The 21,959-nt window shown below is 37.5% G+C and overlaps 1 protein-coding gene across 1 annotated transcript; it reads left to right on the top strand.

Moving 5' to 3' along the window:
• Window positions 1-2,062: 2,062 nt before the first annotated feature.
• LOC113093232 (serine/threonine-protein kinase 24-like) lies at window positions 2,063-21,904 on the top strand. The gene is made up of 11 exons (XM_026259055.1): window positions 2,063-2,750; window positions 6,417-6,647; window positions 11,338-11,394; window positions 11,624-11,732; window positions 12,855-13,012; window positions 13,217-13,402; window positions 13,616-13,761; window positions 17,043-17,160; window positions 17,250-17,312; window positions 20,164-20,309; window positions 20,977-21,904. Exons 1-11 carry the CDS (start codon window positions 2,709-2,711, stop codon window positions 21,014-21,016), a joined length of 1,296 nt encoding a protein of 431 aa, XP_026114840.1. The 5' UTR covers window positions 2,063-2,708; the 3' UTR covers window positions 21,017-21,904.
• Window positions 21,905-21,959: the final 55 nt, after the last annotated feature.

Consider the following 21,959-nt stretch of genomic DNA (forward strand, 5'->3'; position numbering starts at 1 on the left):
TGATTGACATAACACCCCAGCCTGTGGGAAACTTTACATTTTATTATTGGCCTGTAAAACTGCATTTTACAGATCCACATGCTGCTTTAGAGGTGTGTGCGGGAGGTATATGGGTCGAGGGTGGTGCACTTGAAGCCTGTTTTGATCGGTCCTCACTAAATATCCACCCAATTTTCCCAGGTCTGGGTGCGCTTTGAAGAAAATTGAGCAGATTTGCGATGAAGAACCCCTCTGGAGGAATTTGAGAGTGTTTGAGGATTAGGAGGTTTTTATTCTCAGCATAAGGCCCGGTTGAAGAAGTATCTGATGCCTCAGGAGGTGAAGCTCAGCCGAGCATTCCAGTAAATAGAGATTCTGAAGATAAAGAGTTGAACTGAAAAGCTTATGGACTTGGATAAAGTGAGTTGGCATACAGTTCAGCTTTTATGCAAAGCAAATAATATTCTGAAATATGGGGGGGGGGAGTTTTCATCTTCACATGTGTTAATCCAGAATCAATCAAATAATCGAAACATAAAAGAGCAAAGGATGTGTTTACAATGAGGAATGCTCACATGTGATTCTTTGAAAAAAATATGACTTATAAGGTTTTATATAGTTCATATCTGAATACACAACGATGAGCTAAATCACAGAATTATGTGAAGAAATGGGGAATCAATTTAAAAAATAAACCACGGTCGACATCTAGTGGTATAATTGGTGTGGTAGCTTTAAAGTACTTGTTCTTCTGTCGCCAAAAGGTGTCGCTAATTCTCAATGTGATTTAAGGAATAGTAGAAGGTGACACTTTAGTTTAGGGACTAATTCTTTCTAATTACTTGCTTATTAGCATGCATATTACTAGCATATTGGATGTTAAAAAAAAAACCTTGAAAAACACATATTATTGCCTTATTCTGCATCGCCATATTTTAGATGCCTTAAACCCATACCTAACTTAACTAGCAATAGCAGCAAATTAGGAGTTTATTTAAGCAAAAGCCATAGTTAGTTAGTAAATAGTGAGAATTAGTCCCTAAAGTATGACGTAGAAAAGAAATAAAATGTCAAAAATAGACAGTTTTGGGGAGTAACATGTAATTGCATATAAATACATGTAACAGTGTTATGTAATTTAATTACAAATTAAATGTAACTATAATCAGTTGCAGTACACCAGTGTTTCAGGAAATTATGACACAGAATAGCTTATTCGATAACTGGATAACTTATTCCTATTTGGGCTAATGCATATGCTTTATTTTTTAAGATTAGCCTTTTTCCCCCCCAAGGCATTGTTAGATGCAGTGTCTACGGTTTATGCAAAGATTTGTTTTTAAAAACACCATAGCTATTAAACAGTTTCTTGTTATGATTTTAAATCTGCTTTTAACCACAGAATGATATCAAAGTAAAAAAGAAGGGCTAAACTCTGATTTTGTCGTGGCTGCTTTAAAATTTAAATATTATAAGTATTATTACTTATAATAGTAATATTATTATATATCAAGTGATGAAGGATTTTGATAGTCTGACAGTAATCAGTGATGGTAAGGTTCACCCTACATGCTTCAAATGTTTGAAAATAATTTTTAAACATTTGTTAGCAATTTAGAAAAGTAATAAAAATAATCAAATGTAATCAGTTACATTATACTTTAAAGTAAATTTAAATTGTTTACACTAGGCTAATTATTACATTTTAAATAGGGTAACTTGTAATCTGTTACCTATTACATTTGGAAGTAACCTTCCTAACACTGCAAATAGATTTACACTAAAAGTAATGCACATATGTGAACTGCAAAAAAGTAAAATGCATTGCTAAAGACTTCGCTTAGGTGATTTTCTCAATATTTAGATTTTTTTGCTCCCTCAGATTCCAGATTTTCTAATAGTTATATCTCAGCCAAAAAAAAAAAAAAAAGTGCTATCCAAACAAGCCATGCAGTTCATCAATGGAAAGCAATACATCAGTTTTGAAAGATTGACCCTTGTGAAAGGTTTTGTAGTCCAGGGTCACATATAGAGTAACAGACTCCTCCCCTCTCCTGCAGGGGCGGGATCTGACGCGTCCGGACCCGCCCTGATGTCCCGGTGACAGCACGGACAAGATGGCGGCCAGCTGGGAAGTGAAGTGAGGATGTCAACATCATTTATTCAGTTCATACAAGTAGGGATTTTCACCACCCGTCTCCCCGATCAATCCGCAGTATAGTCCATGTTCCGTGCATTTGTTTTAGGAGCCGAAACCGGGGCATTTTTACGCAAACGCGCGCATGTTTTTGCGCTATGTTTTGGAAATCCGTTTGCGCAAAGAGGACCATCAACTCTTGACGAGCGATCTGGCCTGCATGAACCTCCAAAACCCGCTCCAGGAGTCATCAAAAGAGCGTTCCAAAATACGATCGCACGCTACATCGACTGAAGCTCCGCGATCAGTCCGATCGACGCTGTTTTGATCGGTGTTCGCGGTGATTTCCGCGAGAAAGAGCAGCAGTTCTCATTAAAGCTGCGGAAGTGGAGGAGAGGTTTTCACGCCAGTCATCTTTCAGATGCACTTTCTGTCCTCCCGTGGATGCTCTTCGCTCCATTATCCAGCTGTAAAATATCTAAGACCGTATTAAACTCTGACAAACGGGATCTTGGGGTGCATTAGCTGTATTTTGTCCGGAAACAGTGTTTTTGCTGACTTGCTGGCCAGTTTTAGTGGTTAAAGTGACGCCATGGCTCATTCTCCAGTGCAGGGCAGTCTGCCTGGGATGCAGGTAATGATACACACACACACACACCATCTCTTATTTAAAGTCTACTGTTAGACATATTACGGTTTTTAAAGTGTAATATCCCTCACTTTCATATGCTTAAGAGTTTCCACTCTCTGATAAGTTTCAGAATATCATAAATCGGTTTGACTCTCTCTTGTTAAATAAATATAAACTTGTGTAATTCAGTATTTATATTATTGGTGAAGTAATAGGGTAATAATGTAGTTGTTCAGTGGTTTTCAGTCTTGTAGATGCCACTGGAACCCCAAATATGATAATATGTGCCATTCGAATAATGTAAAAGGCAGCTATGTATTTTCACACGTAAAAAAACAATTTATACTGTGAATTATTTAATTGTTAGTAAGTTTATGAAAAATATTATTAGCCAAAATTTTCTGAAATATTGTTGCAGTTTTAAATTATTTAGTACTGCTTTACTGTGCTCTTCACATTTTTTATTTTAAGTTATTTTTATTTTAATACATTTATTTAGTGATTTATTTCATTTAATCTTATTGTATTGTTTGGTTTAAATTTTTTTTTACTTAATAATAATAATAATAATAATATATTTGTATATATATTGTTTCTCTCTCTAAACTTATTAATGTACGGCCTTCTAACAGTTTGGTTGCTAGTTTAAAAACCCATTTATTAGTGGACTGGAGGTGTTTGATTAGATGTGGTTTGCTGTATTTCAGATATATATTGAGAAACACAGCGAATATGATGCTTAACAGAAGAGGCTTTGAGTCCTTCATCATCCGTGAAAGCTTGGAGGGCAACAATTTAGAAAGCATTTCCATTAAATATTAACATTTTTATGTTCTAGCTCTAAAGAGCATTAACACCACCTTTCTGGGACATCCTTTATGAAACCAAGATCATGTATGAAGTAGGACAGTACCAAATGTAGGACCCTTTTCAGGGTCATTCTATTATAATGTTCATGTTCTTGCCCTCTAGAGAGCATTAGCACCACTGTAAGCTTTCTGGGATGTCCTTTATGAACCGTGATCATGTATGAAGTGGGACAGTTCCAGTGAAGAATCAAGAAAGCAAGGAAAACGTGAAGTGGAGGACTAGAGACAAAAGGAAAGAGGGCGATGAGCGATGGAGAGATGTCTCCAGAGAGTAGTCATCATAACTGGGTCACTTGGTTGGGTCTCTATACATGCTGGGCCATATGACTGGTTTGCCCTCAGGATAGGAGAGCAATCTGCCATGCCGTGTAGTTGAAATGGCTTATCGTTCTTTAAGGTTGAAAATGCAGAAAGCAATTGTTGGCCAAGAACCTCCATTTTTAAAGAGGCCTTAAAACCCAAAGAGAGTCCATGTGAGATGAGGAAAACCGGAATTAGGAGGTCACATACATCTAAAGAGGGCCACAAGTCAGCAGTTCTGAGATCGTAGTGATGAAATAAGCTTTCATTCTCTAGTATTTCCTTATGGGTCACAGAGGAATTGTGGTGGTCATCCTTTAGGAACATTTCAGAAGCCCGCATGCTCTCTCACCTGGCTGTAACACACTTCATATGGCCGGCCTCAGAGTTTCCAGCTCCCTAAAACACAAACACAGATGGGAGCCAAGGGATGACGTGGCCTTCTGAAAGAATTTGTAGGCTGTTACACCTGTCAGTGTGCATCGGGATCAGGATTACAGAGATCAGCTGGGAGTGTAGGCGAGCAATCAGCATTAGGGCTGAATCAGGGAGCAAAGTCGGATGGGCCGAGTAGATGACAGCTAATGAATCTCTGAGTGATGCATTAAAGGGCTTCTCTGTGGGTGTGTGCGCTTTTAGGAAAGGCGTGCGAAAATCATCTGTGTATGAGAAAATCGATTTGTGTGTGTTCATAGGATAGCATCACTAGTTGACAGGGCAGATTGGCAATGGGTCTGCAAGATATTTGTCAGGACTCGTCATTTATCACTACTGTTGGCCTCTCTTTCCCTCTTTCATGAAGAGTTTTGTCATCTTTTTAGATGTATTGCTTTGTTGTGCTCGAGTCGGTTGATTTGTGTTATTTAAAGTGGTCCTCAGCTGAGTTTGTTCTGGGAGGTTCAAATGCTGAGAAATGCATAGGAAAAAATGCAACTACCCAGAATAGCAGCAAAAAAAATGTGTCTGCCCATTCAAAATGTGTCATTTTGTTGTAAATTCCCTTGGTAATATCTAGCCAAATTAGAGCGATGCGAGCAAGGACAGACTGTCTTATCCATGAAAATAATGAATAAAATATGCTAAAATTCCTCAAGGCTGAATTAATCGGTATAAATAATACGGTAAGATATACGGTAAATATTATTGCAATTAAAACACGTGTATTTTTGTGGAAATTGTGATTTATATGTTTTGAATAATTCTTTAACTTCAAAAGCGCAGCATTTATTTGATACTAAAACTAAATGATCAGTTTTTCTATCCAGCTTATGAGTTGTTTTGATAATTTGGCACATTAATGAAAATGATTCCCATTTTAATACTGTTAAGTGTTGATGTTAAACAGTATTGGGTCAAAAGGTTAAATCTGGATCCTGGAATGAAACCGTTTCAGAAGCACTTAAATAAATAATCCAATGCTGTTTGTATAAAATGAAATGGAAAATACATCTTCAATCACCTCGCTAAACCTTTGCTAGAGGTAATCAGCCTTTTCAGCCTTGTATCAAAGCATGATCAAGATATCCCTAAACAGATTTGCATTTATTCACGGTACCCTGAGGTATGAGGCATTAGAATAATGTACTTTAGGCTGTGGGCAAAATCTGCTCTCTTTCATCTTGTATCTTTGGCGCTCTACTGCTGTGGACGATCGGTTCTGTCGTCATCCATTTAACTGGATTTCACACTTTTATGAGGTCCCCATGAAATCCTGCCTGTGTGTGTCTCCCGCAGCGCCTCTAATACTCAACTGGGCAAGCTGTTCTGCTGTTGCGTTCAGCATCAATGTAACTCTGCGTTCGGTAGGTTTAGAGTTGATGCTAGCAAAAGAGATTTGGAGGATTTTAAGGTCGTGAATTTTTGCGTGCTCTGGGGATGTGAACGGCAGCAGTTCAGGATTGTCTTAAATTCTGGTCCCACTGATGGTTAGTCTAGCATGGTTTGTTTTGCTCAGTTCGAATGATCTTGGTGCTGTTTGGGATGGTTTTTGGAGGCTTAAGTTAGCATGCAAGTGTTAAACCCAGAGCAGTTTTGAGGTTTAGTTAGTTCTGGTGTTATTTATTCAAGTGCTGCTCAGTTTAACCACTGCTGACTCTGCAACGAACTGCCTCATGCTAATAATGTCAACACTGTTTGTAGCTCTCTCTGTGTTTCCTTTAAGAAGGCCTCTGGAATCTGAGAAGTTCAGGGTCATGGCTGAGACCTCTGGGAACTGTGGTCCCAATCAGATGTGCTTCATTTCTCAAACGTACTCTGGTTCTAGCATTTCAGAGAACTTTTAGTCAAACCAAACAATTCTAAAAGCCTATTTGAAGATTGGTCAGAAGAACCACTGCAGTAACCATAACTAACTAGGCCCAAGGCTCTTTTCTGTATGGAATTTTTACCCTTAAATGCCACTTCATCTGATTTATCAGTACTGCATGAATTAGTAAATTTTTTAATCTGCTTAAAACTAATTGAAGGCCCAGACTGCAATGTCTTTGTTCTTTTTTTCCAGAATTTAAAAGCAGATCCTGAGGAGTTGTTCACTAAGCTGGAGAGAATCGGTAAGGGTTCATTTGGAGAGGTGTTTAAGGGCATCGACAATCGCACACAGAAAGTTGTGGCCATCAAGAACATCGATCTGGAAGAGGCTGAAGATGAGATTGAAGACATTCAGCAGGAAATCACAGTGTTAAGCCAGTGCGACAGTCCCTTTGTCACCAAATACTATGGTTCCTACCTAAAGGTGAGTGGCCAGCATATACAAAAAGGCACTTTGAGGTCATGCCTTGTGACCTAAAGGATGTAGGTCATGATGACACAGAGGACTCTAGGAGAAGTGATATCTCCTGTGTTAACTGAATTCCACTTGAACAGGCTGGAACCCATAGGGCTTCATTCAGAGCTCATTTGCATTTAAAGCAGCATGCAAGAAAATGGCTTGCTCCGAAAAGAGCTGTTTTTGGCAGGGTAATACTGGTGTTGTTTTACACTAAAATTTAGAAATTATAACCAAAGTATGTTATAGAATTTTCATTAAGACCCTAAAGAATCATATCAACTTGTGGAAAATGGGCATCCAATGACCCCTTTAAGATATTGTTAATGAAACCTGAGAGATTTTGGTCCCTCAATTGTCCAAAATTTTGATGCATCAAAAGGTTCATAAGAATATTGTCCACCTGAAACCAGCAGTTCGTGAAGTCTTATGAAGAGACACGATCGTTTTTTATGATGAGCATATTTAATTTAGTCTTTTAATCACATATAAACATTGATCAATGGACATGCATAGAGCACATCAAAATGATAGACAGAATCTCTAAAGTGCTTGCCTGACATGAGGTTTGTTCTTGCATGTCATGCAAGCACATTGGAGCCTCCGCAAGAACCATTTAGGTTTGTTTTTGTGCATTAAGCAAATACAGTTGTGCTGCTGTTTGCCATATACTGCATGATGTTGGTTTTATATGGGTTTGGAATGACAGGAAGGTGAGTAATTGATGATTGTATTTTCGTTTTTGGGTGAACCGTTCAGCTTTAACCTCTGATTTCAAAGCCTCATTACTCCAGCTCATAAGAAAACACTGTACCCTCCATCCTCAAGTAGTCATTTTTCAGTTTCTAATTAGGAACTAGAGAAAGCATGTTTATCTTACCACAGTTGAGAACAGTTGTGCTACTTAATGAAGTATGGAATTGGCAACACAATGTCTTTTTTCTATTGCTGAAGAGATGCCAGTACACTGACATTTCTATAGTCCAATTTTGGCTTCAAAGAATCAGCTTCTCTAGAAGCTCATCGGTCTATTGTTCTTTAGAGAGATGAAGGCCTTTCCATCTGTAAATGTACAATACTGTCTTGAATCAAAACAGCATACTGGATTTAAACAGGACAGAGAGAAAGGGATGGCCCAGATGCATGCCAGCAAGAGGACACCAGAGTTTGAGGAACAGAGACCCCTCAGGTCCTCAGCTGGCAGCTTTGTTCAATAGTATATGCCAAACAGCAGTTTCATCTGAAACTGTGGAGAGCATACTTGGTTGTGGGCCTTGTAAACAGAAAGAAAAAGAAGAAGCTTCATCAGAAGTTTGCAAATAAGAAAACATGGTAACTTCGAGACGGACAGTAAATGATTAGAGAAGAGGGTTACGGATGACTGAAACTAGGTTTGAGGAAATAGGAACAATTTGATCCTCAGATCTGTGAGAACTGCCAATCAAAACCATGTGAAGTGCTACAGAAAGTCAGTTCATTAAGAAACTTGTGCCAAAGTTCTGCCCAGATGTCATTGTTCACTCAAGTATCCTCAATTTGCAACAAAGTTTAAAGAATACAGCATTTAAAAAAAAAAAAAAAAACAATCATTGTGACATTATTTTTACTGAAATCTTTGAACAGTTTAGTTTTAACATTTTGAACATTAGTGAATAAATATATTAATGTTGCATAGATTTTCAAAATATTTGAATTGTATATTTTATGTAAGCCGAGTATTTATCCTTTCACACATAAACCCTGTTAAATTGACCAAAAAGTTGAATCTATGGTGCCACCACAAAATAAATGTTTTACTCAAAGTCTTTATTGAAAATGATTATATAAAATATCACAAAAGTTATCTTTTTGAATTAGGGATGGCATGAACACTTGAAACTTTAGAGTTCATGAAATTTTGTCAATTCAATGACATTTTTGGTACCATATAACTACAATTCCTAGTTAAAAATATTGCAGCTATATTTGGAGATTGATGTGCAATGTTTTTGTGCTTCATGTTCATATTTATGAGAAGTTGACCATGTTTTGTTCCATGCTTGTTAGCAAAATTAAAGAAATGTGCTTCCTGTATTACATAGGCCTACATTACTGTGTGTGATGGCACCTTTATGCAGAGTTTGTAAAGTAAAGCTGTTTTTGGTTGATGTAAAATTCAGACAGATCAACATGACTTGAGCTCACACCGATGACCTTATTACTATTTGGCAGGCCGTCAGGCGGCATGATCAGTCCACTTCCCACTGTGAAGAAGTGTAAAACTAACATGTGTGGGTGTTCTTTAAATCAGCCTTGAAACCATTTCAGCCTTTGTCTCACGGTCTCTCTTCCTCGGCCACAGCATGCGCCAAATGTTCATAATCTTTGATGCCCCATGTGGAGTTGTGATTCTCAACATTAAACTTAAGCTGAATTAGCCCCAGTGTCACAAATGGAAGCAGAAAATGAATGCTCAAGTTCAAAGGAACCATAGTGAAGTCACATTTCTCTTTGTTGTGTATTTAAAGCTGCTAGCCAGAAAGAGAGAAGCATGGATAGCAGCTGTAATTTCTGCCTGGGGAAATACACGACATGTATTTTTGGGAGAGAAACAGAGCGCTTGGCGTAAGCTATTACTTTGAAGATCTGTAATGATGAACAGGGAGTGAAATAACTGGTTAAAATTGTAGAGCATGTTACCATTTTTATTTCTTTAGATTTAAACTAGGTACATTTTCCTGCCTGTGCAAAACTCACTGTTAATTAACTGTGGCAGTGTTTGCTAATCCATTGCTAAGTTGTTCCGAATGGCTTAGGATCTTGCCAAGATATCCTGGATGTTTGTTTAGATGTTTTGTGTGGTTTCTAGGTGCATTTTTTACTGTCCCACGTTAAAAGATCCCACCTTCTGAAGTTTCTGTAGCTTTATTTGCAATGCAGGACAAGTACAATAATTCTTATGACAACCCCCCCCCCCCCCCAAAAAAAAAGACCACACCTTATTCAATTTGTAAAAGTTTCTTGGGGAAAAATAGGTTTGTTGTTTATTTTCAGTATTGTTGCAGTGTTTTAAAGTCAGTTCACACAGGAGGCACTTTCAGATCAAGCGGCTTTCTGTTGGTCAACTCGATGAATTTGCGTGACCAACTTAAACTTCTTGCGAAATCTACTTGGGGGAAATATTTCACCCATGTGTGAAATTCCTGATTACGTAAATTCCAAGTCCGATCATGCGGCTTTCTGTTGGTCAATGCGGCGAATTTGCGTGAACGACTTGAACTTGCTGCGAAATCTGCTTGGGGGAAATGTATCACCCATGTGCGAAATACCTGATTATGTAAATTGCAGTTAATGTTACTGGATTTTGACGACCAAATTTGCTGCATTTTATGGCTGCTTGTATTAAAGAATGATTGCATAGGTTCCACTTGAAGTTCCTGGATTTTAACCACTGAAATTTGCAGTATTTTATAACCGCTTCAAACAGCAAGTCCTTTTTGCACAATTTTATTTTAGTTCACAATTTTCATATTTTTTTAATTAACTTTCCGTAATAAACTTTAATAGTTGAAGAAAAATAACCCATATAGCCTGATGTTCTTTTTTTATTTGGTACTGTCCTGAGTAAGATATTTTACATAAATTGTTTACATTTAATCCACAAGACAAAAAATAGCCTCATTAAAGGTGGATACTCCACCCCAAAACGAAAATGTTGTCTCTAATCACTTATCTCCATGTCGTTCCAAACCCGTAAAAGCTGAATTCGTCTTTAGAACACAATTTAAGATATTTTGGATGAAAACCGGGAGGCAGTTTTGTGATGATTGTTCATAAGTCCCTTCTTTGTTCTGAACAGTTAAACTAAGCACTGTTCTTCAGAAGAATTTTCACACTGAGGACAACTGAGGGACTCAAACACAACTTTTAAAAAAGGTTAAAACATTCACTGAATCTCCAGAGGAAAATACGATGCGTTAAGAGCCGGGGGGTAAAAAAAAAAAAAGAAAAATCATCAGGTTTGTTAGATATTCTCAATAGCACATCTCAAAATTGGGAAGATTACAATTCAGATTGTTATTTTTGTGTTGGAAGATTGATATATGATATTTTAGGAAGATCACCCATCACTGGTGTGAGATATGCAGCGAAGTTTAGTAATTAGGATTCGGGTCGTATGAGCATATACCAAAATAAAAAGTCTGCATCTTAGTTTCAGTGTGACTGGCGAGCACTGCAGTGTGCAGTAGAGCATAAATTAATTATTTCAGGTGCAAAAGTGAGAGAGACACAAAAAAAGTGCTCTGCACATAAAGATGAAAGAGCACACAGAACTTTGTAGCTGCGCTGTGGTGAACCATTAGGTGAAATAAATTAATCGCTCACTTTTAAGAGGCTCTCGGCGTGCTTCTTCGTTTTCAGTTTCTACACACACACAGGCTCACGTTCTCTCACTCTAAGCTCATCATGTGAGGTGGGAGGTATGTAACCCAATTTTCACTCTTCCCTCTCTCTCAGTCTAGCTAATCCCAAATTAAAGGAGAGATTAGGATTACACATTTACCCTCTCACTAGCAAAAGCCTCGACTCTGGAAAAATTGTTGTTGCTTATATGTGAGTTGATGGGTTTTTCTCGCCTTTTAACATCCAATTCCTCTTTATCTTTCTCTTGCTGTAGGACACAAAGTTATGGATCATCATGGAGTATTTAGGTGGTGGATCTGCCTTGGATTTGGTACGATGCAGAACTTTTATTCTTGATCAACCTTAAAGAACGTAATGTTTTTATGAAGCTTTTGTGATGTTTGAAATGACTTCCTCTTAAAGATGTGGTTTCACAAGTGTAAAACACACACATTAGGTTTGAACCTAATATCACTATTTTTTGTTTTATACAATATTATATGTATTTTGTTGTTGTCGTGATCAGCCAGGGCTTGTGGTTAATCATTGTTCACTTTCAGCTGGAGCCTGGTGCTTTAGACGAAACGCAGATCGCCACTATCCTGAGAGAGATCTTGAAAGGCCTGGAGTATCTACACTCTGAGAAGAAGATCCACAGAGACATCAAAGGTATGGATGGTGGAATCAAGGTCATCCTGACCTTAAATGACCATCTTATAAATATTGCACACAGAAATGGAAGAGAACATTTTATGTTCTCCTTGCATCTTTCTGGAATCGGGATGCACTGTTTTTATCAGTCCACCAAGATGCAAAGTACCAAGCTTCTACATTGAACACTTCTGAGGAGGTTTTGTCTGGGTTTGCAACATATATAAATAATTATTAGCAAGAATACATTATCAGTTGTACAACTTCATTCATGGAAATAGTCTGCTTTTATAGTTTGTTATGATTTTATGTAACAGCAGCTGCTCTGACATTTGACTAAAATGCAGATAATATTGGTCGGCCAGTTTTCTTCACAGTGTGATGGAAAAGATTAGAACACACTTTAGTTTTTTTGTTTTTTGCAATAAAAGAGAAAAGAAAATCTGCCTGTATGATGGCATGCAAATGTATGGTTGGTCTGAACCGAGTCATTTACAGCAGTTCTTTTAAACTAAAAATTTTATTGCATCGAATTGTCACACCAAATGTTTGTTTTGGTGTAAACTGGCATTTATGGTGTGTGGGGGGGTGTGGGGGGGTTCAGCATGTTAAAAGGCTGAAGTACAGATATTTTAAAATGTATTGGTCATCCAGATATTTATCATAAACGATTAAAACAACAAAATGAAATAAACATTTCCAAAATTATATTGGCATTGTACTAAAGCAAGCTGGTAAAAAATATTAAGATATATCTGGTCATACAGTAAAATAAATATTTGCTTTTAAGTTGACAGAATGTAATACTAATCCTTTAGTTTTTTTTTTTTTTTTTCACAGAACTGTTAAAAATTAGTTCTGTCGACACCATAATGAGATTTGATTTTCTGGTTTCTGACTATTCTTTAGAAATCATAATAAATGGATAATATCGAATTTGCTCAGTAAAAACAATTGAATATTTTACACATTACCGGTATGAAATGTTACAACTATAAAGGCTTTAAAAGTGCATTATGTCAAATGTTATTGTTCAGCACACCTTTGGGCCCTCTGAGGGATTCCCAGACCCCACTGTTTGTTGGTACACTCTAACTAACTCTGCACACTTGACCTCCTTTCCTTGTTTCTTTCTTTCAGCTGCAAATGTATTATTGTCAGAGCAAGGGGAGGTGAAGCTGGCAGATTTCGGTGTGGCCGGTCAGCTCACAGACACGCAGATCAAACGCAACACGTTTGTGGGCACACCCTTCTGGATGGCCCCAGAGGTCATCAAACAGTCTGCCTACGACTCGAAGGTGAGGGTCATTGTAGATATGCCAAGACTGACTTGCTAGCTACAAATCCATCATCGCACCAGACGCCTGGCTCTGGATTTGGTGCTAATTGTAATATCTTGTCAGGTTTTTCCATATGATTCATTTAGATGAGCGATGACTGTTCCTCTTCCACATGACCTAGCATTGCCCGTTCACATAATTTTTTTTTGCTTTTCCTATCAGGCTGACATTTGGTCATTGGGCATCACGGCGATTGAGCTGGCTAAAGGCGAGCCGCCCCACTCCGATCTGCACCCCATGAAGGTGCTGTTCCTCATTCCAAAGAACAACCCCCCTACACTGGAGGGCAGCTACTGCAAACCTCTGAAAGAGTTTGTCGAGGCCTGTCTAAACAAAGAGCCCAGTTTTGTGAGTATGCTCGTAAGGGATTCCCAGAGGTCATTTCCTCCTGTCTGGTTCACTGATCCTTCTGGCTGAACAGTTTATTCTATTTCTGCTACTCGGGTCATGATCTTTTCATGGTTATCAAGGCATGTACTATAATTGTATCTGCATCAAAAGACAAAACTGAAGTTTTGGGACTGAAAGGACCCATCTAATAGTTTTTAATCTTTCTCTCAGAGACCGACAGCCAAAGAGTTGCTGAAACACAAGCTCATCGTCCGCTATGCGAAGAAAACATCCTATCTGACAGAGCTCATCGACAGATACAAGCGCTGGAAGGCCGAACAGTCCCGAGCGGAGTCCAGCTCCGATGATTCTGACTCGTACGCAACTCAAAACACAACTTTAAATGCTGTTTAGAAATGTTAAAGAAATAATCCACCCAACAAATATTTCTGTCATAATCTACTCACCCTCATGTTGTTCCTTAACAGTGTGTGTTTCTTTCCTCTGTGGAACATAAAAGGATATTTACCTTTTTATTTACCTAAAATTGACCTCAAATACTTGTATCGTATTGGCATAAATAAAAAAACATGGAAACATAGTCAAGAGTTTTGGAATGACATGAGAGTGAGGAAATAATAACAGAATTTTTATTTTCAGCTGGTTTTCAACCCTGGGTTAATGCAACTAGTAGGGATGCACCGAAATTTCGGCCACCGAAAATTTTCGGCCGAAAATGGCCTTTTCGGTTTTCGGCCGATAGACTTTTATCACCAAAACAACACGGCCGAAATGTTGTGATGACGCAAACAGAAACCGCGACCTGCACGTGCACCTGCATAGCAAAGACCACGAGCTCCCCGCGACATTCACTTCACACCAGTGAAAACATTCTCTCTCTTCGTATTCCTTTATTTGCAGCACTAAAACGTCTCCTAACAAAGAGATTAAGACGGACCACGAAGTAAAAACAAAGAAAAGTACTTATAGAGTCTGTTAGCACACGTCTCACTGAGATCTTTTCGTATCCTCTGCACTTCATCGCGAATGTGCTTGATCCGCTTTATAATGACCATTACTTGGATGTGGAAATAAGGCAGCGCACATGAGAAATGATCCAGGCCGCTCTGTATACGGAGAACCCGCGTGGAGACGGAGTAGCGCCAAGCGCAGGAGACAGATCAGAGCGCAGAAAAAAAGACTGGTCTCTGCACCAGATGAGTGGCATGCACCCTCGTTGTCTGATATGTTCAGTGGAATTCTGCAAGAAAGTGCCTCAAATAATAATAATACGTTGGCTATTTTGTTCTTATACACACACAAAAAACATATATACATACATAATATCAGATTGTAGCCATATGCTAGATTTTCTGCTAGATTTCTGCTTTAATTTGATAAAAATGTTTATTTATGCCCTGGCCCTATTTAAATACACTCTCTCAAATATTTATCAAATGTCAGGCAGATGACAAGCTCAACTGCTCAACAGCTAGATGGTTATCTGTCTGAAGTCCCCATCCCCAGAAGTGATAACAGTCTTGCCAACTGGAGAAGTAATGCACTTTCTAGTCCTACATAGAACAATTTCAAATGCACTTCACCTAAATGCACTTTGTTTTTATGAGAGAACTGTTCATTTTAAAACCTTTCTGCAGGCCAGTAGGCCTGTACATTATTATTAAATATACACATGAGTGGGATAAATATTTAGTTAGAATTTTATTTTATACTGTGCATTGTTGCAATGTGCTTAATAAATATTTACATAATTTGTAATTATGTATTTTTATGTTTTTTTTTTTTTTAATAAGTTATGTAACTGTAATTATCTTTGAAACTTTAATATTAATTTATGCATTTGCAATGTCTTAATTTTAGTAAAGTTAGTACACGGTCATAGCAATAAATGCAATGGTACTAATAATTGGCATAATTTATTTCGGTGTTTCGGTTTCGGTTTTCGGCCTTGGTTTTCTCTTTATCGGTTTTCGGTTTCGGCCAAGAATTTTCATTTCGGTGCATCCCTAGCAACTAGCAAGAATGTGTGTGTGAAAACATTAAGGTTAAACCAAAATACAGTGTGAAATTTTAAAGCTTTACTACCCAGTAAAGGTTACTAGTTACAAATATGAAGAGTGTGAAATGTGGAAGATCTAAGAACATAATCTGGGATTTCTTTATTCCAAGGTTAAAGAGTCAACAAGAGTTAACAGCTTCCAGTTAACAGAAAGTGGCTCAGTTAACTAATCAAACAAGTTAAATAATTGTCTTTAATATGATCTAGATTGGACAATCATGAAAGTTTTTCTCCCCTGCTTGTGTTTGGCCCTCTCCTAAAAGCGTATACATTTCTGATTAGGAATGTTTATTTTAACCGTTAACCGACCGCTAAAAAGTTTGTTACCGATTAATACATACAGTTAAACGGTTTAAAAAATCATTCATTTATTTTCAGTAATTTATCAAAATATTTAAAAAGGTTTGCATTGTAAAAATGGGCTACGTTACACGTTTAAAATAAGTTTTTTTTTAGAGAGAAAAAAAACATGCTGTGTAGCCTATTAAGTCATCACATTTTATTATTTCATTCAGAAATAGGCCTAATGCCGATGCTAAATGTTTACAAACATTATAATAAACACTGTAAACATAGCTATGCTATTTTAATACCCCTCTCTTCACAACAAATCCTTTCAATTAGCAGTAGCCGATTTAAAAAAGAACAAGAATAAAAAATAGCCTATAAGAAATTATAGCAACATAAACGACAAGCCAAAACTAATTCATTTAGTCTAAAACCAACGTCTCATTCGACGCAAAATCAAATATTTCTGTATTCTCAATGTATTTTAATGGCAAATTATTATTTATTATAGCCTACTTTACTCGCGTTCCAATATCCACATAAAACAAAATGTTTTGCATAAAATCATGGCGCTACAGTGATAACACTTAACAGCACAGATTTATTTAAACTGAGCAGTGTGTTTTTCTCCTTATATTTTATGATAATGAACAGACTGCATTGTCAAAGTAGCAAAGCTTAACTTTGTGCGCGCATTCGGCGTCAGTGCAGTCATTTGACCCCCTCCCCCCCAACAATGGAATCAGCTTTTCCTTTTAGTCATAAAGATAATCAGAATTGTAAATGGTTTGCCTTTATTTATGTACATTCACGATAAAAACAAATCTTTGTGTGTAAAAAGCCTAAAGAAAAAAAGGAATGCCGCTTTCTGCCGTCTGTTTCCTTTCGCGCAGCACAAAATTGTCATATAGGCCTATTTATTCACTATTTATAGCCTAGCTTTATTTTGTTTTTCTTCGCTCTCCCAGAAGAGCTGCAAGTGCATGATGTTATATGAAGACCATGAGAATCCTCATGTTCTGTTTGTTGCTTTTTGCGCATGTAAATGAATCCCCAGGAAACAAATGTTAGTATTTTTAAAGGGTCACAGAAACGCATCCTTTTTAATTTAATTCAATTCTAATTTAAAATAATCTCGTTAGTTAACGGATAATAATTGGTTAACGGGTGTCAGTTGTCGGTTAGGAAAAATAACATCCCTATTTCTGTTGCATCAACTTTCATTTGTATTTCTTTTATTTGTGTTCAATGGATCCCTCTTATATTCTCTTGTGTCTTTGTTCCACTCAGGGAACCGGATGGCCAGGCGTCTGGTGGGAATGACTTTGGCAGTGATGACTGGATCTTCACCATTCGAGAGAAAGACCCAAAAAAGCTGCAGAACGGAGCCAGTCCAACAGGAGAGGAGGTAGGTGACTGAGCTCAAGGCCACATCGGACTGTTGTGCTGTGTAAGCGGTTTCTTTATCTCACCGTGTGATGTTTTCTGCTTCCACAGGAGCCCAATAAGAGACCTCTGTCCCAGAGTCTGTCCACTGTCATCACTCCAGTCTTAACTGAGGTAAGACATATCCATCACCTCCACAGGGGAACCTTCAAAACCAAAATCAGAAATCCATCGATGTTTAAATGCTGATTTGTATTTGTACTTACCAGCAGTGAGGCACACATTGGTCTCATTTCTTTATTTCACCAGTGTCTGCTCACTATAGGATTTCTAGCTTCAGCACCGGTATAAAAAAAAAAGATATCAGCGTGAAGATTAAAAGTGGCCCTTGAATGCTTTATTATGTCTTAAAAGCATCATTTAAAGGCAACCGTCACTCCCTCAGGCCTCTTACTAATCAGTATGGAGCAATGAGGTATTTGAGGCGGAGAGCGGAAAATAGAGGGATGCTGGGAAAAAAGCCCAGGGACAAGTGACTGCACACTAATTTGTTCCACCCTCTCCTTCGTTCAAGGACTAAATCCTTCCATTTCCTGTCATGCTCTTCATGAGAGTGCAGTGCACTGTAGTCTAGACTCTTGACTCCACAAGATGATTGTTTTTAGAGTAGGCCATATTATGATACATATTATGTAATAGAAGTATGTTGAACGGTAAAGATATTTTTCTCCATCTCTATGTATTCAGCACAATTTAAAACAATCGACAAATAAAATTACTCCAAACACAATTATCAAAGAGAAACATTTTGGTTTTACAAAAGTTTATAATATATTTTTAAATAATATAGTGATATTGCCAAGTCAATTTCCAGATTTAAATCAGATAGAACATGAATTTCACCATATATGTGACCCTGGACCACAAAACCAGTCTTAAGTCGCTTGGGGTATCTTTGTAGCAATAGCCAAAAAAACATTGTATGGGTCAAAATTTTTCTTTTGTGCCAAAAATCATTGGGATATTAAGTATAGATCATGTTGCATGTAAATTTCCTACCGTAAATATATCAAAGCGTAATTTTTGATTAGTAATATGCATTGCTAAGAATTCATTTGGACAACTTCAAAGGCGATTTTCTCAGTATTTAGATTTTCATTGCACCCTCAGATTCCAGATTTTCAAATAGTTCTATCTTGGCCAAATATTGTCGGATCATAATGATGATGTAAATAATGTATAAATCTCAATTTAGAAAAATTGACACTTAACCTCTTGAGACCCTGTGGCCTCATATGAGGACATTATATTTTTGTGAATTTCTCTGAGTCTGTTCATGCCACAGTTTTAGATCTGGATGTCCTGTACAGAGCACATTCAGGGCTTTTCAGAGATACCAAATGATTGGATGTTTCACATGACCACTCCCTCTCCTTGGTCATCAAAATGTCTGAAATTAATTTAGTGACACTCTTATAGAAATATGATAATATTTCTATAATATATTGTAGTTATCATTTAAATCTGTCTAATTTTTAAATTCTGTGTCATAAATCAACATCTCAGAAATATGTTATGGGGTTTCAAATCAAAATATGACTTTCTGTTACTAAACAGGACATTGATTTCATACATGTCCTCAGATGAGGACACCGGGACTAAACGCATGCTTATGACGCATTTTTGGAGACATAACAAATGAATAGAGAAAGAAATTATATTTCAATATTCTATGAAATATTATATATTATTATGAAAATCTTGACAATTATTACTCACATTATTACACTTCTTTTTTCATTACATGTTGCCCCAAAAACACATTTATATGCAAATTAGATTTAGTTTATAGATACATTGTATATAATTAGAAAACCCATTAATGGTAATTTTACACACATTTTGCAGAAAGAAAAATGTTATACTGAATTATTCTGTTATACCATAGTTGAGAATCATCTTTATACAAAGTTTGGTAAAAAAAAAAAAAAAAAATCTTGAACATTAAAAATTTATTGGTGATTTAAAAAAATCTATTGTTTTTGCCTATGCATTTTCATTCATGTCTTTTCATTTTTTTTTTAGAAATTGAGTCCCGATGTCCTCTGCCGAGGACATAACATAACTTTATAAATGAAATGCATGAATGCAGAGCACAAGGCTGCACTGGGAAATCCTGTGTGCGATGCATGACATGCAATGTGCATCTGTGCTTGCAAAGTGAATGAAACTGCTTTGCAGCATTTCACATCATGATAGACCCACTGTCCTCACATGAGGACATCTTTTTTCTGGGAAAACTACTTCCTGTACAAAAACAAATTTTAGGTATTATACTTATTAGGTCCTACATATCCCAAATAGCAAGAAAAATTATAAAATGCACAACAGGCAATCTCTCGGGTTTCAGGAGGTTAAGACTGGTTTTGTGGTCCAGGCTCATCACAGAACACTATCAACAGTGGTGAAGTCAATGTCTCAATAACTTGTCATGTGTCCTTGATCGTCAATTGCAACTTGACAATGACGTCTAATGCCGTACACAAGTCGACTTACTGTCTGCTGAGGCATGGCGTTCCACACTTCTTTAAGGGCTGCCCTTAGGTCGCTGAGGTTCTGGGATACAGGGTTATGACCCTCTGCACAACAACTCAGCTGATCCCATAGGTTTTCTATGGGATTCAGGTCTGGAGGAAGTGCAGGCCGCACAATTTGTAGTATCCCAGCCTCCAGCAGTCGTTCCCTGATGATGCGACCTCGATGAGCTTTGGCATTGTCGTCCATGAAGATGAAATCAGGCCTGTGTAGTTCATGCGGAGGCACAGTGACTGGATTAATTGTTATTCATGTTGTATTGGCTTGTCACAGTACCATAATATATCTACTGTTGCAGTGGTCTGAGTTGGTATAAGTAAGGTTGCAGGTTAAGGTCTCTTTCTGCTGTCACTGCCAAGGATGCTGTCTCTATGATAAGTGTGCTTTGGATAAAGGCATCAGCTGCGTGTCAAATTCTGTGTGTCCTCAGCTGAAGGAAGGGGCGGGAGATGCTGCAGCAGCGACGGTAAAACCTGAGGTTCTGGAGCAGCTGGGAGAGGCCATTTTTCTTGCTGAGGAGGCATATCCAGGGATCTCAGATGTCATGGTCTCCCAACTTATTCAAAGGCTACAGCGGTAAGGACAGCATACTGCAGTACTGATCAAACCTCATATAGCTCTTTATTGCAATAGTTCGCCCCCCAAAAATAAAATTGTCATCACTGAACTGTGCTCAACCTAGTTGCATTAGAAAATGACTCACATTTTTTTTTTTGTTGTTGTTGTAGACTTCACAGTTGGAATAATTTTGACGTGTGCCTTCTCTAGAATAAAAGCAACTAATTTTAACTTAAATGTCATTAACAAATAGACGTTGCAGTGAGGGTGAATATGAAACATTCAAAATGTACACTACCATTTAAAATCTTTTTTAAATCTTTTTTTTTATTCCTTTTTTAAAATGTTTTTTGAAAGAATGTTGAGCATATATTATAAATTAGTATTACAATTTAAATAACTACTATTTTAGCTTACTGTCACTTTTGATCAATTTAGTGTATCCTTGCTGAATAAAATTATATACTTAAAAACCCTAAACCTTGAGATATATATATATATATATATATAATTTTTTTTATTTATTATTATTTATTTTTATTTTTTTTCAGCAACATATCAGTGCTTTTAAGCCAGTACTTGCTTTGATGTAATGGTCAGAAATAATTTCTGAATAATAAATAAAACATCTACCGTAAGCTTCCTTCATGCACAGATTCTTCAGCTTTCGTTTTCTTACCTGTAGGTTCTCTAGGGGAAGAAAATCATCCTCATCGCACCAGTGATTATTCCATTAGCCTGTCCGTCTCTCTTCAGTCCCGCCCCCTGGCATCAGCTCAGCGAATCCTGACACCAGCAGACTCTGTGACGTCTACCCTGGAGGACCAACTGTCCTTCACTAGCTTATCAAGAGAACTTATCAAGCTCCTCAAGCTTCCCCTAGTGTCACTTTTCTTTTATAATCTCAATCTCCTGGAACACTCTTTGGAGTGTGAGCGTATGTGTGTGTGTGTGCGTGTGTATGCGTAATAGTGCGTTTGTAATGGAGACCGCTTAAGCAATGGACAAAGTGTAGATGTAACTCCTTTGGCTAAGCACAGAGCGAGATGGAGGCTGGTCATTTTGCGTTATCTTACACAAGCTTTTGGAAGAATGCATTAAGTGTATGCCATCACAGGGTGAGGAGCCCGGCCCGTTGCCACCTCCTCCTCCTCCGCCCTAAACAAAATACAAGATAGTGTGCATGACTCTGAACAAAATGCATGTGTGAAGACGGATGTCTGTCGGAGTGTGTGCGCTCATCCGAGCCCTGATGTGAAGGAGATTGCAGTTCTCACGCTGAAATCTCAGGTAATCTGCAACGAGCAGACCAGTCATCCAGGAAGACAGAGGGCGCTATGTTTGGATTTGTGTACAAATCTGTGTATATAGTCTCAATTTTACAGACCTTTAAAAGAGATGATGGATTTTTGCAAATGAATCACTGTGTACAGATGGCCAAGAGCTTCTGTAGATATTGTTAGAAACAAAAGAAAAGGTAAATATTTAAAAACCAAGCCTCTGAAATGGCCATTACTGAAATGCCTTGCCTTTTTATCAAATGTACATTTTTGGGGGTGCTCTGTTCATTTTAATAAGAAATTAAAGGGTTTTACTCAAGGTTTGAGAACCTACCAATGTTTCTTTTGTCTGTTTGTGAGCAAAAGCAATCTTATATAGTAGTAATGT

The sequence above is a fragment of the Carassius auratus genome, chromosome 6, assembly GCF_003368295.1.
Source record: "Carassius auratus strain Wakin chromosome 6, ASM336829v1, whole genome shotgun sequence".
Classification (NCBI taxonomy): domain Eukaryota; kingdom Metazoa; phylum Chordata; class Actinopteri; order Cypriniformes; family Cyprinidae; genus Carassius; species Carassius auratus.

What these genes read in the sequence shown, in the direction of transcription:
- LOC113093232 (XM_026259055.1), top strand. Translation starts at nt 2,709, where the DNA reads ATGGCTCATTCTCCAGTGCAGGGCAGTCTGCCTGGGATGCAG. An exon ending in ACTATGGTTCCTACCTAAAG is followed by an intron (nt 6,648 to 11,337) that starts GTGAGTGGCCAG and finishes CTCTTGCTGTAG; the next exon opens with GACACAAAGTTATGGATCAT. An exon ending in CCAGTCCAACAGGAGAGGAG is followed by an intron (nt 17,161 to 17,249) that starts GTAGGTGACTGA and finishes CTGCTTCCACAG; the next exon opens with GAGCCCAATAAGAGACCTCT.